The following is a 22,106-nucleotide window of genomic DNA, read 5'->3' on the forward strand; positions in this document are numbered from 1 at the left end:
ATTAGATTTCCGAATATGTCTTTTCCCCAACACTCCTGAGAATAATTCACATTCTGTCAATGATGGATGACTCACAACATACTGGTACTCTGTCACCATCATCTTAAAAGGCAAGGGAGAGGGTGTGTGTACATACACACACACACTTATTGGGTAATCCAGTACAAAACTAAATCTTTTCCATTCTTTGCCATCCATAATTCTACTTGATACATGAATAAACTTTATAACCATGCAGCTTGCAAATATTATATGAAATGTGCACACAGACTGGTCTGGCTCTCATGATGCATATGGAGCTTCATAACTCTACACAGAACGCTTTCCTTAAGTCTGAGTTAGCTCCAAGAGGTTCCAATGTCAAGGAAGTGGCCATACAAGGAAAAATAGCAATAAAAAATAAATACTGAGACATAGGCCAGTGTTGCAAACTCTCACAAATTCATCCCAAGGGTCATATTTGTTGTTTTTTCCTAACGCCCCAGTTCCTGACTTATGTTAATAAAATGAAAAGGGGGATTCTAGCTGTCATGGTTGTAGAGGAAAGCTTGAAAATGTCAACCCAAAATGCTCAGAACACAGAAAGCAAAGAAAAAACACCTCAACCTTTTATCTTTTACAATTTCATGATTTTTAAGCCTCTCGTGACTTTAGAGGCCTGACATGATTTTTGGGTGCTCTAGGTTGGCACTACGTCTCACACATACAGCCAAGTAGGTTACATCTGGATTTGCACTGTTGGCCAACTAAGGTAAATGATAACTGCTTAGCAGATGTTTTTGCACATAGTTTAGCTAGGATGATAATGGCCTATTCTCCATTTTTGCATCCTGGTTTGTTTCTTTTGCAGCAGTTTGCAATGTGTTCCATGATGAAGTGCTTCTTCTGAGAGTCATGATAGGGTGCCAGTGGTCTAAATGAAAGAGATCTGCATGAAACCAACGTTCCTCTCAATGCCTGTATTGCTGGGTAGGGCCTTCCTACTGTTTTATTTGGGCCTTATGCCATAATCTTTATACAGACAAAACTCCTACTTATTTTACCAGTGCTATGGCTGAGGGATCAAGTCTCTTCTAAAACCGTGTTTGTACATAATGCTGGGTTTGAAAGTCACAACATTCCCAATCTGATTATAGCCATTGTGAGTAGAGAGAGTGCATAGAAACAGAGACCCAATTTTCATGTGCTTTAACTTGTTCATTTTGCCATGGCTGGATAAACCTTCTGCTGGTGCTGTTAGCAGGACTGGGGCTCCAACTAACCGAAGAAAACAGAAGCCACATTTGTGGGTTTTTTTGTTTTGCTTTAAAAAGACACAATCAAGAAGCAGCATATTGATTCCCGGGCCCAAAAATATTTATTATACATTATGAATATAACAAAATTAATAAGCTCTAAAAAAGGCACATGTAAAATGATATTTACAAAAATTTAACAGACTATCAAATACAAGACAAAAATATGAAGCACATTATTTTTCCTTCCATGCCTATATATAGCTATGTATATTTACTGTGTTGTGCAGTCAACTGCATGACCTAGCTCTACAAAAATGCTAGATTACGCCAACAGATTTATTTAATAGTTCAAGGAGTGCCCTTCTTTTTGAATTACTGTCAGAAGACCAGTATCGACAGCACTAGAATGAAAGCGTGAAAAGATGGGTTACCAGAGGCAACGTAAAAGGAGATAAATGCTTTTCATTATAAATCAAGCTTGGGCCCCCATCCTTGTACCACGTTTTTGTGGCTGCACCAGCCCAGTAAATATAAACTTCAAGTATGTTTCAAATACTCCAGTCCAACGCTTGTAGCTCTTGGGTAAACTAGCTGGAAGGAAGGATTACACAGCCTTATATTTGCTGGTGCTATATCATGACACTGGCTCACATCCAGGACACATCCTGCATCAGGTATGCTGGATATGTGAACAGAATTAGATGAAGGCATTGCATGCTTGCCCAAGAACTGTTCTTATTCTGGATAGAAATATCATCAAACACATTAGAAAACGATGATCATCCATGCTGTGAAACCCAGATCCATAGCCATGCTATTTGAGGTGGTTTGCGATACAGAGTTGAGAAGCCTTTTTTTTTTTTAATTTTGCCAGTTAGCTTTAATTTTTAAAATATGACAGGAAGCGCAAACACTGTGTTGTCTGATCCCATTTGGAACTTACCTTCATTTACATAAGACTATAGCAGATTTAAATTAAATCCCAACTTTCAAAAAATATATAGAGATATGTGTAAAGCTAAACTCATCCTTTGGTTAATACAAATCTTTATTTCAAATTGTATTTTAATATTTCTCATGAGCCTGCACAGGATAGCTGGGGATTGGTCCTGCTTTGAGCAGGGGGTTGGACTACATGACCTCCTGAGGTCCCTTCCAACCCTGATATTCTATGATTCTATGACACAGCCAGCCAAGAATATAAATGAAGATTTATGAAGTTCATGTGTGGAAAGGGACATTAAGAGGGGAAGAATTTCAAGCCCTGGGTGCCACTTAAATGCCCTCCTCACCCAGCCTTTGCAGGAAACATCATTGCAATCTTTAAGCACAAGTGGGAACCTAGAGGAACTCCAGATGATGACATACATAGTCAGAATTTCTATTAGCCCTGCCTCCTGATTTAACAGTAGCACCAACTGGTTTAAAACCCAAACCATCAAATGTGATACCACAACAAGAAGTGATTTACTATTGGACAATATCAAACACTAACATAGAATGATGATTTTATAACATGAATACACTTCCGGCCTACAAACTTTGTCTTGAGCTTGTGGTGTTTTCACTCAACCTGTCCAGGTTCTACCAAGAAGGGCCAACCCAAATGAAACATCTGATCTCTAGGAATACAAACTAACTGGCTTGCAGTCATCAATTGCATGTTTTTTTTTTCATGCGAGTGTCCTTCATGAATTTTTGACTCTGACAAGATATACAGGGATTATATAACAATACTAGGCACATAGTGTTTGGTTGTACAATAGAATGATTTCCCCCATCCCCACCCTGCTTTGAGTCTTTGGCCTGCTGTCAACATGTGCAGAATGCCAGTGGAATTTAATCATAAAAGAAAACGAGCATTAAAATAGGGCAGAGCAAATGGGAAAAGAAAGTCTATGCATTTAAAACTCATGTGGCCTATAGCCTGTGACAAAGAAATGGACATTTCTGGCTTTGATCGAATACATTTTTCAGTTTAGTTTCTAAGGGTATGTCTACACTGGAGTTAAAAACTTTGCAGCTGTCCTGTGTCAGCTGATTTGGGCTCATGGGCTCTGGCTAAAGGGCTTAATTGCAGAGGAGGCATTCAGGTTCGGGCTGTGGCCTGGGCTCTACGTCCCTGTGAGGTGGGGGGGCCCCAGAGCTAGGGCTGCAGCCCGAGCTTTTACACTGCAATTACCCCGAATCCTGTGAGCCCGAGTCAGCTGGCAAGGGCCAGCTAGGAGTGTCTTACTGCAGTGTAGCTATACCCCAAATTGGAGAACCGAGCTTAGTGTCCGTTATTGTATCTTTTTTCTTGGCACACCTCTCGAATGCTTGCTGGAGAGAGCTCATCAGAATATCTGATCCCCTTTTCAATTTGCAGATGTTAATTTTGAACAACAGAGTCTAGAGCAACATTCTCAGCTAACGTGATATAAAGGAGGGAATGTGATGAACGAAGTTACCAACAAGAAGCAATTTCAGTGCAAAGGCCTGGACAGTAGTGTTGTGTCCAAGCTACATGGTATTATTTCTTTGTAATATCGTCATGTGCCCCAGTCACAGCCCAGGATCCCACTATACCAGTGGTTCCCAAACTTGCTCCGCTGCTTGTGCAGGGAAAGCCCCTGGTGGGCCAGGCCGGTTTGTGTACCTGCCGCATCCGCAGGTTCGGCCGATCATGGCTCCCAGTGGCCGCGGTTCGCTGCTCCAGGACAATGGGAGCTGCTGGAAGCGGCGGCCAGTACATCCCTCGGCCCGCGCCACTGCACTACACAAATAAAATTCAGATCTGAATTTGAAACACCTTGAAACTCAGATAGGCATTTGGCCTTGGAGTTTAGTTCTCATGTTGAGAACTTCCTAAAGTCTAGGACATATAGACTCACAATTTTGGATCAGGCCCATCTCTAATGGAGAGCAAACCTTTGCTAAAATAAAGTTGTTTGTGCTGTGTGTGAAGCTAGCAAAAATAGGTCATGTGCAAATGCCTAAATACTACAAAGAGAAACATACTGAGATTAGCCAACACTGGCTAATTCTGAGAAGAAATGGTCACTCACAAAGCATCACCAATGACACCAAACTAGTAAGAGAAAATGCAACCGAATTCTGATCCTCTGAAATGCTTGTGAGACTTGAGGTAAATGGACATAACTGAAATGGATAGAACCTCGTACTTCACTGGGGACTTGATCTGCCATAGGCTGAGCACTCGAGCCTGATCCAGCAAAGCCTATAAGCACATGCTTAACTTTAAGCATATGAGCAGATCCATTGAAATTGTGTATCTGATTTGCAATAAGCTTAAACCCATGGCATCCCCTTCATATAGATGTTAAATGAAAATCTATTACTGCACTGGCTTTTACTCTTTGAAACAGGGTTGAGCCAGTCCACACACCAGCTGATTCCACTCTACCCTGAACATCTTCTCTTTCCTCTGGATCTAAGAGACAATTTCATTGGAGGGGATGCGGAGATCACTGTGGCTGCTCCTATCTCCAATGCGAGTCACAGGAAAGCTATTTTATGGCAACCCAGTAGACCTTAAGCAGAGAACAAATGTCCATCCTCTGCCTTTTCCTAGGAAGGGAAATATAATTAGAGCCAACAGCCGAGTCACAGGATGGGATTTTTTTTCTATAGTGCGTCAGTGAGTTTTAGAGCACAGGTGCTATTTTCAAGCCACTTTTGTCTGTGGTTTAGAAGTGAGCATAAGCTTCATTAGGGAGGATTTATAATAGGTAATCGCTAGGTGCTATTTTCTGAGCAATCAAACAGTTGTGCTAAATTACAAGCTGCTTTTGCCCTCTTGGCTTTCAAATAATCAGTTCACCGCCCATGGAGTAAAATAAAAAGATTTTTTTTTTTAAAGGGGGTTTCTATTCCTTAAATGATGAAATAAGATTCTAATTGGCACAAACCTACAAGCTATAATTGTTCTGAGGTTTTTGGGTCAGTAAAGTAATTCAAGTGCCACGCACTTTCTAATCTTAACTTGGCCCTTTAGGAATGGGTTTGCTTTTTGCATATGTGAATGTGACTTCCCCCCCTTTCGCAGCAAGCAGTTGGTTTAAATCGATACGCCATTGAACTGGGTGAGATTCAGCTCTACGGTGAGGGGAAATTGCCCTGAGAAATCAAAAAAGAAAGAGTGAGATTTCCTATCAGGACAGTGGCTCTGGACTCCATTACTGCACCCTGTACACACAGCGTCCCGACATCTTCAAATAGCAGAAAAATACAGTTATCATTAATTACCCTCCTTTTGCCACCTGGTGCACTGAGGTTCTTCCAACTGTGCCTCGTTTTCTTTATTTCTCCTTTATTTTCAGTTATCAAGCAGCATTTAAAGAGAGGCAGGCCAGCTGGTCAGACTTCAGAATGGTTAATTTTAGTTATTATACTATCCTTAGAGTCCTCTCCCTCCGGCTGGTTGAATCTCTCTAATGCCTTGCCCTGCTCTGCAGAGAATCTGAGTGCCTCCACAGCAGGGGATACATCATCTCCAGATTATTCCTATGTACTGTATAGTTCTTGGCGGTGCTGAGCTCTCCCTCTCTTTGAAAGAAACGGGGGGAAAACCAACCCCCACTCCATTTGCCGTAGGTCAAAAATCAATTAAACTAACCAGGACACATCTGCAATCCAAACCCAATGTGCTGACCAGACCTTGCAAGTTATTATTCTACCGTGACAAGTGAGCCACAGCTCTACTCCTGCCTGAAGGGACTCCCCCACCCCCACTGCAATGTGAACCCCTTGGTACAGTGATTTACAGAGAGATCACATTCCAACAAAACACTCCACAGCACCGTCCAATTAACCCAGTGATAATACATGGATTACGCAAATCAGCATAATCTGAGCCTCCACGCTTGTCTAGGGGAAACAACAGATGGCTCAGGCATTGCTGTTCTCATCGTTTAACGCTGCACCCTTCAGGACCTGATCAATCAAGGATTTGAGGGATTCAGCTGGTCTGGAAAGGTCACAGCCTTAGGTTGCTTGGTGGTGGCTGGGGGATGGGGTTTGTTTTGTTTTTGGATGAGTAATTAACCATGCAAATCAAATCAGACTGCTGGGCTGGCACAAGTGCATTACTCTGATTTGACAAAATCCCTCCCAGTAGGACACATATTCCCTTGATCAGACTTGTGTAACTATGGCTAGGGACAGGTACAAATAACAACTGTACCCCATACCAAGTAGTGGCTGTGGGTCCTAACAGGTGATTGAAATAACGCAACTCATGCTTCCAAGGCCATCTGTGTGAAGAACATTCATAGCGCCAGCTGTCCAATTATTTCCTAACACTGGTCTCCCCTCCCCCCTCCTCCCATTGTGACTTTTCCCTTCAGAAATGGTAAGATTTCAATTCAGATGTCCAATTTATAATTCCTGTCCCAAGGGGATTAAAGATTCAGGTGTTTGGCTATGTGCTTCTCTCTATGTGTAAACAAATTACTCTGTATGTTCTGTGTTGCATGTGCACATCTGCACTCCTCCACTACAAGTATTTACACCATTTACTGTATTTTTAAAACATTTGGCAAGTGATTTTGGGAAAAAAAGGGGGGGGGGGGAAAAGATAATCTTTGTAAAGGTGGACAAACCAAATATGTGACATGGCGAGAGCATGTTGCCAAACATTGTGACTGATTAGAAATGACCTGACAAATTCCCATGCAGAAGTCATGAGATCATTCCTAACATGGGACAATAAATCATTCAGCCCCAGTACTGTACGTGCAGCATTCTCTATACAGCATCACCTAGCATATCATACAGAAGTGCCGTGGTAAAGGGAAATAAGACACTTGGGCTAAAGTTTGCAACCTTGGGTGCATCTCCCCAGGTGGTCTTATTTTTCAGAAACTGAGCCCCCACAACTTCCACTTAAGTCATTGCAGTTGAAAATCAGGCCATTTATTTTCAAACCCAAATATAAGTTTAGGTGACTAATGTTAGACACTCAGGTTTGGAAAAGTTGGCCATTAGCTGCAAACAGTTATTAAAAACCTCCAAAGAATAAACCAGGGGTCGGCAACGTTCGGCACGCGGCTTGCCAGGGAAAGCACCCTAGCAGGCTGGGCCAGTTTATTTACCTGCTGACGTGGCAGGTTCGGCCAATCGCGGCCCCCACTGGCCGCGGTTCACTGTCCCAGGCCAATGGGGGTGGTGAGAAGCCGCGGCCAGCACATCGCTCACCCGCGCCACTTCCCGCCGCCCCCATTGGCCTGGGACGGTGAACCGCGGCCAGTGGGGGCCGCAATCAGCCAAACCTGCAGCATCAGCAGGTAAATAAAACTGGCCCGGCCCGCCAGGGTGCTTACCCTGGCGAGCCACGTGCCGAACGGTGCCGAACGTTGCCGACCCCTGGAATAAACCATGAGCATCTCATTGGCTGTTCATGCCTCACAGACCCATGTGAAAGTTGCTAGGGGCTCAGGGTCTGCTTTGGAGTCAAAAGCTCCGAATACAGGTTGGGAGCAAGTGACGTTCATCACAAACCCTCTGCATTTTCCCATGGCAAGAGGAGCATAATCAGTTTCCAGATTTCCAAACAAAGGAATTTTAACAGCTGCCGCATGGCCCTGGTATCCTAATGGGAAGTTTTCCTAGAGATCTTCACATGAACAGAGAATCAGTCGCTGTCCTACAATACAATAAGAGGCAATGCTTGAGTGGAGTTGCTGAATCGCTGCAACACAGGGATGAGCTGGGGAAGAGAGGATAGTAGACAGATGGTAAAGTACGGTACTTCCTCAGAGCAGCGTTTCTCAAATGCGGCCACTGTGGCTGCGTGAGGCTACCAGGGGCTTTTCTGGTGGCCACAGCCTCCTGGGCAGTGACTGGGGGGCAAAGCAGCTGCCCCTCCCTGTTGCTTCTGGATGTGCCACCTTGGTGTTGGTTGCTGGAGCTGCCAGCAGGGGTTGGGCCCTGCCCCCCTCTGGAGACACCTGGGGCACAACCCTGGAGGAGCAGTCAGCCTGTGAGTTCCCCACCTTCCCAGGTGTGGTGGGGCTCGGGCTTCAGCCCTGGGATGGTGGGGTGGCAGGCTCCGGCCACGAGGCTTCAGGCTCTGGCCCCATCCCCCGCTGCTTCTCCCACCCCTCATCGCCCCTGGTCCCTGCTGCCTATCCACCTCCCCATCCAGGGCTTAATTTGTCCCCAGGTTTGCTGGGGCTGAGTAAGTCTGCTGTGAAAAGTGTTACTGTCCCTTTTCAGAGCAGAGACTTGTTAGCTAGCTGGGAGGCTGTGGAAAGTGATATCAAGAAATGTACAAAAAAATCACTTTTCACAGCAGCAAACTTCCTAGCCAGCAATAAATAAATTACAAGGATTTTGATGTGCATATTTATTTGTTTCTCCTAAAGTTAATTAAGTATTTTAGGAAAAATTGTCAGCGCGGCCACCAGCAAGAGTTGGTGGCCATACTCTGAGGCCACCAAAAAATGTGTTGTGAGAACCACTGCCTTAGAACACAATAAAGTATGGAGTTAATAATACAAAATATTGGAGATGCAAACTGGACTTCTTTACACACTTCAATTAGCTGCATTTTATTTCTTTTAACCTTCTGTGGCATTCTTTTTATTTCTCAGCATTTCCTTCTTGCTTGAGTAAAACAATTATGAAGTCTTCATGTTTAATTGATCCCTTGTGACAAAGTCCTATAGATTTTAATAGAGAATTAATGGAGAATAATAACCTTTAAGCCGACCAACAGAAGTCTATTGACAGGACCTCATTCTATATTAAACGGTATAGGTTGTAAAAGTAATTTCTACGAAACCCTTTTGATTTCATCCTTACTAAATTCTACAAGACTTTTTCATATGAGAGGTGAAGTTCTGGGAAGAAAACTGCCAGACTGTAAGCACTGACAGACCCATATCACATAAAAACGAAGGTTTTTAAAAGTGACAATCTAACACAATGACTGTGAAGCAGGCACTGTCTCTGATACTTGTTCAGTAGTTGCTACTTAGCCTGCTCTGGGCTCGAGATAGAACTTTGAGCTGTCACCTGTAATCTCCCTATTCAACATGAGGTTGCTATCGGCTGCACTGCAGAACTCAACGGGACAGTTTTGGCTTGCAGGCTACCTGTGACCTAGAAAGAAAGGACAAAAAAAGATTGGAGAAAAGGAAATCTTACCATACCTGTGCTATTAGGTTTGTGTGGCTGGGGCGCACGCATAGTAAATTAAGGATCACTGCAGAAGCACGTGTCTGATTGATTAGTTATCACAGGCCTTGGCTACACTGGCGCTGTACTCTGTTGCAACTTGCTGCGCTCAGGGGTGTGAAAACGCATCCCTCCGAGCGCAGCGAGTGCAGCGCTGTAAAGCGCCAGTGTAATCAGTGCCTGCAGCGCTGCGAGCCCCTCGGAGAGGTGGAGTACTTGCAGCGCTGCGAGACAGCTCTCGCAGCGCTGGCGGCGCAACTACACTCGCGCTTCACAGTGCTGCTGCGGCAGCGCTGTTAATCCCCAAGTGGAGCCAAGGCCACAGAACGACTGCAATGTTTGTGATCAGCTTAACACAGAGATGAGCATTCCCTGCTGTGACTGTCACCACTGATGTCTTCTGAATTTAAAATCGGACCATCCCAGAGTGGTGAGAGGTGACAGAGTGGTACTGATTAGTGTAGATGTGTAGCACACAATGGAGCTGGCACCCTTTGTAAAGACAGCGCCTTTTACATAATAGCTTCTTTTCCGGCAAAAATGAAAAGGTTGCTTCAAGTGCAAGCTTCTAGTCCCTCCTTTCCCATAGAAAGGACCTTAGCAGCACCCAGCAGAACAGATATTTAATTCAAAATCATATTGCCACTCACTTTACATGGCTTGTCACCCAAACCTATCAAAGAATGGAACATAATGAGCTTGCTAACAGGCATTACATTAGAGCCACACACAGAGTGACTCTTTCAGAATTTCTGTGCCAGGTTGTAAAGGTTAAAATAAAAAGTTACACCCAAACAACATACCATTTTACAATGACTGCATCCTACAATATGAAAACACTGAATCTGACATTTAAATCAGCAATTTTTATGGGATATTTTCCATGGAGGTGCCATTTATAAAGACTTTATTAATATTTATTACTTTATACAGCATTTACAGTAGGCTTGAAAAAAACCTTCATTCATGTATTAAACATGCACCCACATTGCTTTTAACACTCTCCATATCTCATTAAATGCTTTTAAACAGCTTTGCATAATATCTCTTAAACACTGATAACTACAGCATTATGGGACATCCTTGTTAAGGTATTAAAGAATGTAGCTGTATATTGTAAAAAGTTGGTATAAATATTAATAAAGCTCTTCAATATGGCATTTTTACACTGAGCATTTTATTTTTTCTTAATGGCTCAACTACAGTAAGTATTGAAGGAAAACTGCTGTGATTAGTTATAGTGGTTCACGTAGCTATTTAGGCCTTAAAACTCAGGCAAAGCTCCCATTGAGGAGGGAATATTATGTCTGACTAAGAAGAGTTGAATAGGAATCTCTGATACCTAAATATTTAGGGACAGATTCTGAGACCCTTACTCAGATTGAGTAGCTCCTTACTCCAAAAATAGGACCAATAACTTTAATTGAGCTTCACACAGCTTGGGGCCTTAACGAATCTGGGTCTTACAGGAGTTGGGGATTAACTCTCTTAAGGCCTGGTCCAAAGCCCATTGAAATCAATGAAAAGACCCCACCTGACTTTTATGGATCGAAAGACCAGGCCTCTAGCCTTACCTGTTTAGTTTAAACCAAGGTGATTTTAAGATCTTCATCCCCAGAACTCTATTAAATACTTTATTTGTGCTATATTAGATACTAAAGGTAAAATCCTGGCTGCCACTGACTTCAAAGGGGGCAAGATTTCACCCTAGCAATTGTTACTGATGTCTTGTTTCAACAGATGTTATGGTCATATGTATTTTTTGCCAAAATGCTAACACATGTTTACAATCAATAAAGGATAGAATATATATAGCAGCAACTTTGAAAGTCGCTGCTTTCTGATGCTTTTGAATAACAGCTTTAATGTCTTTGTCATAAACGACAAGTAGTGCGGGTTAAATATCATTCCCCCCCTTTCCCTTTTTTAATTTAAAAATTTGAAATTTGACAAAAACAATCCAGTTGCCCCAAAAGGGGGAGAAATTCACAACATTTTCATAATTTATTTTTTTTTATCTTTAAATTTAACAAAGGCAACTTCCAACTTGATGCTTTAATTAACCTTAAGATATTTTGTAAAAACGTCAGCAATGTACTTTTGTTTGCAAGGAGGGATAGGGTAACATTATTAGGATCCTGGGACCCATTTTCAAAAGTAACTTGGGCACTTAGGAGCCTAAGGCCTAGTTTACACTAAAGAGGTTTGCTGGTAAAGCTACACTGACAAAACACTCCTAGTACACATGCAGCTTAAAAGTGTTTTTATTGGTATAGCTTATACCAGTTCTGCAGGTGAAATAAGCAATACCAGCAAAAGCAATTTTATACTGGTATGACTGCATCTACATTCAGGCATTTGCCAGCATAGCTATGTTGCAAAATTTACGCCCCTAACAGACATCAATATGCAGGCAAAAGATTCTGCTGTGGACCTGGCCATAGTCTAACTGAAAGGCACTAGGTGCCCAAGTAAAAATAGAACTGAAGCTATGTCTACACTTCCAGAGTTTTTTCACTGACAGTTTTGTCGGTGATAGAAAAGCGCTAACAAAAAAAAAAGCGCCAGTTTGTGTTCACGTTGTTTTCCACAGGCGTCAGAGTGTGTTTACGTATGCTGCACTTGCATCGCAGATGAGAAGAGCGCACTGTGGTAGCTATCCCACTATGCACTGCTCTGGGACACAAAGCAAATCATTATTGTGGCAGGGGTGGATGTGTGTGTGTGTGACAGCCGCCGGAAGCAACCAGTCCTGAGGCAGGGGAAGGGGGTGACCCTGACCTCAGCCCTCACCTCCCTCCCTGACTCTGCACAGCACATTTTGTCTGCCTGCCTCTGTTCCCATTGTGGGAGGCAGCAGGAGCATTCCGCAGTAATGATTTGTTTTGTGTCCCGGGTAGTGACAGGCTGTCAGAACAGAGCTAAAGTGGAGGGGCGCATACCTGCAGGCAGGACTGCTAAGAGCGGGTGCTCCCACTCTGCATTGTGGGACAGCTCCGGAGGGCAATTAGACCCGTAAAAACAATCAAGAGTCTTCACTGGCACATCAGCGCAAAAGCATCAGCTCAAAAAGCAAAAAGACTCTTGTTGGGGTGGTTTTATTTTTGCGCTGAAACTCAGCAGTTTCAGCGCAAAATGTGGATTTCCAGTGAAGACGCTAGCGTGGGTTTTGTGCAAAACCCTGTCTTTTTGCGCTAAAACTGGCAAGCATAGACATAGCTTTAGGCTAGTACGTCACTTAAATGGTTTTGAAAATGTTACCTATAACACTTAAATTATGTTTTATATTGCAATGCAGTTTTCCTTGAAAAGCTAAAACAAAGGCAAACCCCTTCACCTGTACAGAGCCCCACTGATTCAAAGGGGCGCTATATGGATGCAGGGGCAGATCTGACTGTAGGACTGAGGTCATGTTATGGAAACAACAAATACGCGCAAACAACGATCATATCAGGCCAACAAGTTAGGCTTCCTCTCCTGTCCATTGGGATCTCTGCAAACATATCAACATAGGCAATGCACCTATGAAATTAACACGACAATCCTGATTGATATTATAGGCATTCTGTAGGAGGTGGAGAAGATTTAATCTAAATACCACAGAAATCATGGATCACATTGATACAACCCGTATCAAGCAGTAAAAAGCCAATGGGTCTGTTTGGTGGCTGTTGAATCCATTGAGCAAGAAGGAGTATATTTTTAAAAACAGTTGCCAAAGGTTCAAACTGCATGACTCCCATTCACTTAAATGAGGCCTCTGGGCCGGGTCATTAAAAAGAACTGATTACAAGAGCTAAGTACACAGAACCAGCTTACTTTTTAAAGTAACTCATCGTGGAAACAAATTACTTTCAGACAGCTTGTCTTGAGAAGCAAATGGGTTTCTTTTTGTGTTTTAAATCTTTCAAATTTTTTCAGTTGAATTTAATGTTGGTCAAATATGCCAGCCTACCTAATGACTGAGAGTGTTAGACAGAGACCAAAGAAACAGAAGCCCCATCTCTTCAGGTGAGGGAGGGGCCACAGAACCCAGACATCATCTGCATAGAGGGGACAAAACAGTAAGACATTTGATACGGTCTCGCATGATATTCTTATCGATAAACTAATTTAGATGGGGCTACTATAAGGTGGGTGCATAACTGGCTGGATAACCATACTCAGAGAGTTGTTATTAATGGTTCCCAATCCTGCTGGAAAGGCATAACAAGTGGGGTTCCGCAGGGGTCTGTTTTGGGACCGGCTCTGTTCAATATCTTCATCAACAACTTGGATATTGGCATAGAAAGTACGCTTATTAAGTTTGCAGATGATACCAAACTGGGAGGGATTGCAACTGCTTTGGAGGACAGGGACATAATTCAAAATGATCTGGACAAATTGGAGAAATGGTCTGAGGTAAACAGGATAAAATTTAACAAAGACAAATGCAAAGTGCTCCACTTAGGAAGGAAAAATCAGTTTCACACATACAGAATGGGGAGAGACTGTCTAGGAAGGAGTACTGCAGAAAGGGATCTAGGGGTTATAGTGGACCACAAGCTAAATATGAGTCAACAGTGTGATGCTGTTGCAAAAAAAGCAAACATGATTCTGGGATATATTAACCGGTTTGTTGTGACCAAGACACGAGAAGTCATTCTTCCGCTCTACTCTGCACTGGTTAGACCTCAACTGGAGTATTGTGTCCAGTTCTGGGCACTGCATTTCAAGAAAGATGTGGAGAAATTGGAGAGAGTCCAGAGAAGAGCAACAAGAATGATTAAAGGTCTTGAGAACATGACCTATGAAGGAAGGCTGAAAAAATTGGGTTTGTTTCGTTTGGAAAAGAGAAAACCGAGAGGGGACTGATAGCAGTTTTCAGGTATTTAAGGGTGTCATAAGGAGGAGGGAGAAAACTTGTTCACCTTAGCCTCTAAGGATAGAGCAAGAAGCATGGGAGGTTTAGGTTGGATATTAGGAAAAAGTTCCTAACTGTCAGGGTGGTTAAACACTGGAATAAATTGCCTAGGGAGGTTGTGGAATCTCCATCTCTGAAGATATTTAAGAGTAGGTTAGATAAATGTCTATCAGGGATGGTCTAGACAGTATTTGGTCCTGCCATGCGGGCAGGGGACTGGACTCGATGACCTCTCTGGACCCCTTCCAGTCCTAGAATCTATGAAAACTGAACAAACATGCCTGACTGACAGTCATGGAGGATGAAACCCTCTGCCTACGCACAGAACAGGTTCAGCATAGATAACAGTAGTGTATGTTATACCATCCTGCTTGCAGTGGGGAGTGTCCTTCACCTCTGAGTTGAGAAGTTATTTCACTCTCCCTTGCCCATTCAAAATCTTTGTTTTTTCTTTGTTGATGTCAACACAAAGGCCAATGAGGGTTCATCGTAGTGGTGAATATTGCAATACAGACACCTGTCCACTGGGATATGGATGAAGACCAACCAATAATTTCACACAGGAGACCAAACAGAAATCAGCTGGTAGATTTTTTTTAGCTGCTAACATGCGAGGGTGGATTTAAATCCGCAACATATTGGTGAAACAACCTCTCCTCTATCCCATTATGAATCCTCTCCTCTCCCCACCCCCCCGGCCATTTTATCCTCTTAATTTGATTACTTTTCAAACCAGAAAATACTATAGGATGGAGTTAGTTATAGTCAGTTACTTTTCCTGACGATCTAACCAGTCCTGTCCAAAGAGGGTATGATCTTATCTATCAATTTATTCACAGACAGTCACACTGTGTAGCTCACAAGTATGACATTAAAGTAACCCAGAAAAGTCAGGTAACAATGGCTTCTAAAAGTCAATCAGTGAATAGTAACAGCAAGCTTTAGCTAAGTAACTTTTGTACCTGGCTATTTTTTATTTTATTTTTTTAATGTGGATATACTGGAAATCTTTCCATTCCCCCTCTGCACAGGTCTGCCAATCACTTGTTTTTCATCCTTAACATTCCATTATCTTTCTTCAACAATTTCTAGCCTTTTAATTATTTTTTTGATGACGGACAGGCAAGCAAACTGCCACGAAGCTAAGATATACTTTCTCCCATCTCTGTCACACATAGACGTAAGTAAAGAAAGCCCTTAACTTGGCTCCATTTTGCTGAGAAAACCCACAAAGGCATGTGTGCGCATTATATCTCTCTCCCACACACATATGTGCGTGATGGCATAATACATATACACTTTATTGTATCTTTTATGTATGATATATATTAGATTGTCTCCTTCCAACCCCAAAGTCTAGGAAGTTTAATTAATGTAAATGAAATTAAAAAGTGAGCAAAAACTCAATCCAGCCGGCTGGCAGAGTAGGTGACAAAATGAAAGAAAAGGTCCTGTTTAAAGGTTAGGTTGGGTGCCTGTGTGTTTTTCCCTGTAAACTGGTTTCAAATATCCAGGGAACTTCTAGCTTATTACAGCTCCGCTACAAATATCAAACAGAACTTTCCCTCATAATATTTCAAATTAGTCTATTTACATATGATTTTTTCCAACAATAAAAAGTGAAACATACAGCAATTCAAGCACTCATGTTCTTAAAAAATAATTAAAACAGAAAATAAATCTATTCCCTAAATCCCATCTCTGCGTGATAATGTGATAGCTAGACAAATAATTCTTCCTGCCAAGATGCCAGCTTTTCTCATGATTTTCTACTATAAAATGTTGTAGCACTTGCCAAAATATCAGGAAAGTTTGACTCTTCTGTTCTTTCTTTTTTTTTTTAAATATAATCTGAGCTGTGCTAAGGACTATGCAAAAATCTTTCTTGAGAACAATACAAGACTGGAGTGACTCTATCCAAACTGGGTACTCAACAGAGGAGGCTTTTTCTAAGGGCGGCGCAGAGGGGGGAAATAAAAACCATTGGAAGGACTAATTGTTTGTTTTCCTTAGAATTTCAACTGGCTACATGAACAATAAATGCTTATATAGCTACAAAAGATTTACTTGTATAATCAGTACTGCACAGACTTGGCATCACCAGACTATATGCTAGGCTGCAAGCAAAGACGCCATCTATAAAAGCAACTGCAGTGAGTGGCAAATGTAACCAAAATTGACGTAAGAGTGGCCCGGGCATTCAGTAAGCATGGATTCCTCTCTCTACAATGTGCACTGGTAAGTGATGATACAAATCAGCAAGTCACACAAAACAAGTGGTATTTATCAAGAGCTGCATCTTGCCTTCCAGGAAGGAAATGCCGGCTGCACAGATCACAGATGTTTACCCAGCATAAATCTAAATCTAAAAAAAAAAGTTACGAAAGGTTTGGTCCAAAATATTCTCTCCGCCATTGTGCTGATGCTCATCAGAGCGCTGAAAATTCACAGCTGATCTTGCGCTCACCCCACAGAGATCATTCAACTTCTTTTGTTTTTGCTTTCACCATCAGAAAACAATGGCATTTAAAAAAAATATAATACTAAGTAAGTAGGGCTATCGTCAGCTCCAGGGTATGGTGTGTTGCGTTTGTCAAGACTGGACTGAATCCCGTCAAGATGGCTCAGGGCTGTGTAAACTGCTGCTGCAGAAACGGTTAGTGGTTTGACGTATGTAAACAGTACCTTAACCTCTCCCCTCCTCACAGCTATATGAGAGAGAGATTGCTTTGCTGTTAGCTAATAAGAGATTAATTTTGGCTGATTCAACAAGGAGGGGAGAATTTGTGAGGAAGAAATGGCAACAGCCTCCTCTCTCCCATATAATCTCCTTCCCACATTGTGAAATGGTGGCTTAAGGTCCAATCTACATACCCTGGATTTGTGCTAATAGTACTCACATAAACAGTTCCGCTGAAGTCAAGGTTGATGTCAGTGGGTCTACTAGTTCAAATCAAGGGTTTGCAGAATAGGGCCCTGAAATGGGTATTAATGTGCCTTTTTAAGCTCCTGCATTTCGCCATTTCTCCTTTCATTGATACAATGGCTCAACAAAAGGAACAAAGTTGAGAATGTGGGAGCAGTGGCTGTAGGAATCACACGCCTTTACTAGAAGTTGGAAGAGTTGAATGACCTCCACGGAGCCTCTGACCGCCCCTTCTGCAGTATATTTGCACACACCACAATAGATCACCGAAGGAGACATATACATTATCATTCGTATAAACATTAATTTCAATAGGAATTGGAAAGTCCTTCACCCTGCATTTCACAGTGGCAAAGAGCAAATTATCTACAACACTCTAATCAGCAGTTGTCATGGATACCATGTAAAGCTCAGCAGTGTTGCTTCTGTGCCCAAAGTTATAGGAACTCCACGTAGTTTTCGGGGATTAGTCCTGTCTTCCCATTCAGGGTTCCTTCCAACCAGCCAGGCTCCTGAGATGGATGAACTGAGGAGAGAACAGAAGGATATTAATATCAACCTTACAAGGGACATTTTCTAGTGGAAAGGAAATAGGAACATTTTTCACCCACAACCAATCTCACTCAGTTATGGCAAGTTTTGAATTTTCCTGTACAGCAGCAAAGAGAAAGTAGCCTCCCTTCTCTTTGCTGTAGTTTGAAGCTCTCTGGGACAATGGCGACAATGAGCTATTTCCTGCACTAGAGATCAGCGTTGAAATAATTTCCCCTCTCCACCACACAGGAGAAATGCAAATTTCTGCTGCAACTGTCAGGAACCTGGGGCCACCCACTTCAGATGCATTATCCCAGGGATTCACCTGTATCCTATTTCCAAAGTCCTTTATTCATTTTCCTCCGTCTCCAGAGCCTGGGATCTAAAGCATCTGCTTAGCGGCCTCCGCTCTCCCCCTACAGCTGATTGATCTAAAAATCCCACTCCATTTCCCCTGCTCTTCAGATACTGGGGCTGCTTCTCCTTTCCAGAACCTCAGGTCTGAAATGGCTTCTTTCCCCACTTTTTCCCCTCTAGATCCTTAGGTTTATAATTTCGCCTGTTTCTCCTCTCACTGGATCCTGTTGTCTAAAATGGCTTCTCCTCTCCCCTCCCTCCCTGCAGACCTCAGGGTATACACACCTGCTTTCCCCCTCTCTCTCTGGACCCCAAGGTCTAAAACCATTTCCCCTACTTTGTCCCTCTAGATCCTGTGGTCTAAAACTTCCTCCTCCTCTCTCGCCTATCCTATGCTGTGGTCTTAAAAACTCCTTCTCCTTTTTCTGTCCACTCAGATCTCGGGGTCTAGAACTCTTCCTGTGTCCACCCTTCCTAGCCTTGCTTTTTGTGCATGTGTTTTTTTAACATGGCATGAAGAAATTATATCTCTGTTTGGGGAAACCATTGTGATGACGACAGGATTATATAAGCCTGGTCACAGGCCCTGGCCAGCAGAAAGAAGGAAGGAAGGAAGGAAGAATTATGAAGGAGCTATTGCTGTTTGTGGGCTGATAATAGAAAAGCCACTCTCAGCAGAGAACTGGGCCTTGCTGTCTTTTTTTTAATATTGTTTTAATTACATAAACTAATTTTCTAAAGAAGTTGAGAAATTAAAACTCTTTCACACTCTGCGGTGTGCATTAACATGACTTCCTGGGCTTGGTTTAGAAAAGCACTCCCTTCTCCAAGTTCTGCACTGAATACAGACTCAGGGACAAAGAGCCAAGCACCCAGGTAAAGAACAGTTTCCCAGTAATGATCAGGGGGTGTGGGTTTTTTGGGGGGAAGGTGGCGGGGGAGAATATGTTTCGATATGACAATGCATTCAAAATACCCCCAACCCTTGAACTAAGACTTATTTGAAGTTCAAAAAATGTGGTTAGCCACACTGTCATATGATTCTGCACTTCCTGGTCTGGGCCTCACCAGCTTCCATAAGAAAAAATACTAGCATTTTCTAGAAAGGAATCAAAACACTGCAGTATCATGTCTGTAAAATGAGACATTCTGAGCAGTTCCTGTAGGATGCTGGAGTATTTTATCTTCATAGTCACATAACACTAGGATATGGAACAAATTATTGGGAAAGTGCTTAGTTTATAAACAAGGGTTAAGCTGATGCAAGCACAAAAGTAATTCCATGCTCTGACACGGTAAATCAGGGGTCCGTAACCTTTGGCACGCGGCTCACCAACGTAAGCACCCTAGCAGGCCGGGCCGGTTTGTTTACCTGCTGCGTCCGCAGGTTCAGCCGATCGCAGCTCCCACTGGCCGTGGTTCGCCGCTCCAGGCCAATGGGGGCTGCGGGAAGCCATGGCCAGCACATCTCTCGGCCCGCGCCGCTTCCCGCCGCCCGCATTGGCCTGGAGCGGCGAACGGCGGCCAGTGGGAGCTGCAATCGGCCAAACCTGCAGACGTGGCACATAACCAAACCGGCCTGGCCCGCCAGGGTGCTTACCCTGGCGAGCCGCGTGCCAAAGGTTGCCAACCCCTGTGATAATTTATCAGATGACGACAGCCAATCAACCTTTCAGATTTATCTGAATTTCCTGGCTTTGATCTTTCTAGTATCATAGTTTCTGGGGAGAATTCCAAAGAAAAAATGGGCCCCACAAAAGGAAGAAAAACTCCTGCCTACTCCCTCCTACCCAAACTCTGTTCCAAACCTTCCCCTTCAGTTCTGTTCTAGTTGCCGATAACCTTCATAATCTCTCCCTGAACAACATACTCACAGCTATCCCGCCTGCTTGAAATCTCAGTTCACCCATTAAACCCTTACTAAATCTTCAAAGAAAGCGCCCAGACACCTCTCCAATTACCAAAAGCCCTTCCAGTTGCCAATAAAGACCGGTACGTGCCCACCAATGCCCCCTGTGGTCTACGCTCAACACTACTTAGAGGGACACTTTGTAGGGAGACGTACTTATTGGGATGCAGGTAGCTCAGCATCATTGTTTAACTGGGGTTTGAATGGGCCACTGAATCCTTCTCCTACAGTGATGACATCTACTTGTCTTTAAGACACGTAATGCTGTCACTTAAAGAGGTGGGTGGACCCCTTGCAATTTTGTGTTAGAAGTAGGGCCGCCAAGCTATTAAAAAAATTAATCGTGTGATTAATTACATTGTTAAATAATAATATAATACCATTTATTTAAATATTTTGGATGTTTTCTACATTTTCAAATATATTGATTTCAATTACAACACAGAATACAAAGTGTACAGTGCTCACTATATATTTATTTTTGATTACAAGTATTTGCACCGTAAAAAAAACATAAATAGTATTTTTCAATTCACCTAATACAAGTACTGTAGTGCAATCTCTTTATCATGAAAGTTGAATTTACAAATGTAGAATTATGTACAGTACAAAAAAACGGAATTCAAAAATAAAACAATGTAAAATTTTAGAGCCTGCAAGTCCACTCAGTCCTACTGCAGCCAATCACTCAGACAAACAAGTTTGTTTACCTTTGCAGGAGATAATGCTGCCCACTTCTTGTTTACAATGTCACCTGAAAGTGAGAACAGGCATTCTCATGGCACTGTTGTAGCTGGCATTGCAAGATATTTACATGTACTAAAGATTCATATGTCCCTTCATGCTTCAACCACCATTCCAGAGCACATGCGTCTATGCTGATCACAGGTTCTGCTCAATAACAATCCAAAGCAGAGTGGCGCATGTTCATTTTCATTATCTGAGTCAGATGCCACCAGCAGAAGGTAGATTTTCTTTCTTGGTGGTTTGGGTTCTGTAGTTTCCGCATCAGAGTGTTGCTCTTTTAAGACTTCTAAAAGCCTGCTCCACACCTCGTCCCTCTCAGATTTTGGATGGCACTTCAGATTCTTAAACCTTGGGTCGAGTGCTGTAGCTATCTTTAGAAATCTCACATTGGTATCTTCTTTGCATTTTGTCAAATTTTCAGTGAAAGTGTTCTTAAAATGAACAACATGTGCTGGCTCATCATCTGAAACTGCTATAACATGAAATATATGGCAGAATGTGGGTAAAACAGAGCAGGGGACATACAATTCTCCCCCAAGGAGTTCAATCACAAATTTAATTAATGCATTTTTTTTTAAACGAGTGTCATCAGCATGGCAGCATGTCCTCTGGAATGGTGGCTGAAGCATGAAGGGGCATACGAATGTTTAGCATATTTGGTATGTAAATACCTTGCAATGCCGGCTACAAAGGTGCCATGCAAATGCCTGTTTTCACTTTCTGGTGACACTGTAAATAAGAAGAGGGCAGCATTATCTCCTGTAAATTTAAACAAACTTGTTTGTCCGAGCGACTGGCTGAACAAGAAGTAGGACTGAGAGGACTTGTAGACTCTGAAGTTTTAAATTGTTTTGTTTTTGAGTGCAATTATGTAACAAACAAAAAATCTACATTTGTAAGTTGCACTTTCACGACAGAGATTGCACTACAGTACTTGTATGAGGTGAACTGAAAAATACTATTTCTTTTATCATTTTTAGAGTGCAAATATTTGTAATCATAAATAATGTACACTTTGATTTCAATTACAACACAGAATACAATATATATGAGAATGTAGGAAAACATCCAAAATACGTAATAAATTTCAATTGGTATTCTATTGTTTAACAAATCACGATTAATTTTTTTGAGTTAATCGCATGAGTTAACCGCGATTAATCAACAGCTCTAATTAAAAGACAGTGTTTCGATAAAATGAGACTGTAAGCTTCTCAGGATAGGAGCATTTTACAGCCTCCACAGCACTGTAGCAATGCCACCGCAGTGGCAGTGACTACATAGTTCCTGAAACTGGAATGATAGTTTTCT

The 22,106-nt window shown here is 42.4% G+C and overlaps 1 protein-coding gene across 7 annotated transcripts in view; it reads right to left on the reverse strand.

The window, feature by feature from the left end:
* The window catches only part of ARHGAP26 (Rho GTPase activating protein 26), a 597,030-nt gene that overhangs the window by 11,321 nt on the left and 563,603 nt on the right, over window positions 1-22,106 (reverse strand). For 5 of the 7 annotated variants that reach the window (XM_065554977.1, XM_065554976.1, XM_042850867.2 and 2 more), the window contains one exon: window positions 1,335-17,774. In XM_065554977.1, the coding sequence (XP_065411049.1) occupies window positions 17,686-17,774 (89 nt within the window). In that variant the 3' untranslated portion in view covers window positions 1,335-17,685. Of the gene's footprint in view, window positions 1-1,334; window positions 17,775-22,106 lie in introns of those variants that run through there. The other 2 variants (XM_042850866.2, XM_042850865.2) reach the window with 1 other exon arrangement.

The sequence above is a fragment of the Chrysemys picta genome, chromosome 8 (assembly GCF_011386835.1).
Source record: "Chrysemys picta bellii isolate R12L10 chromosome 8, ASM1138683v2, whole genome shotgun sequence".
NCBI lineage: Eukaryota > Metazoa > Chordata > Testudines > Emydidae > Chrysemys > Chrysemys picta.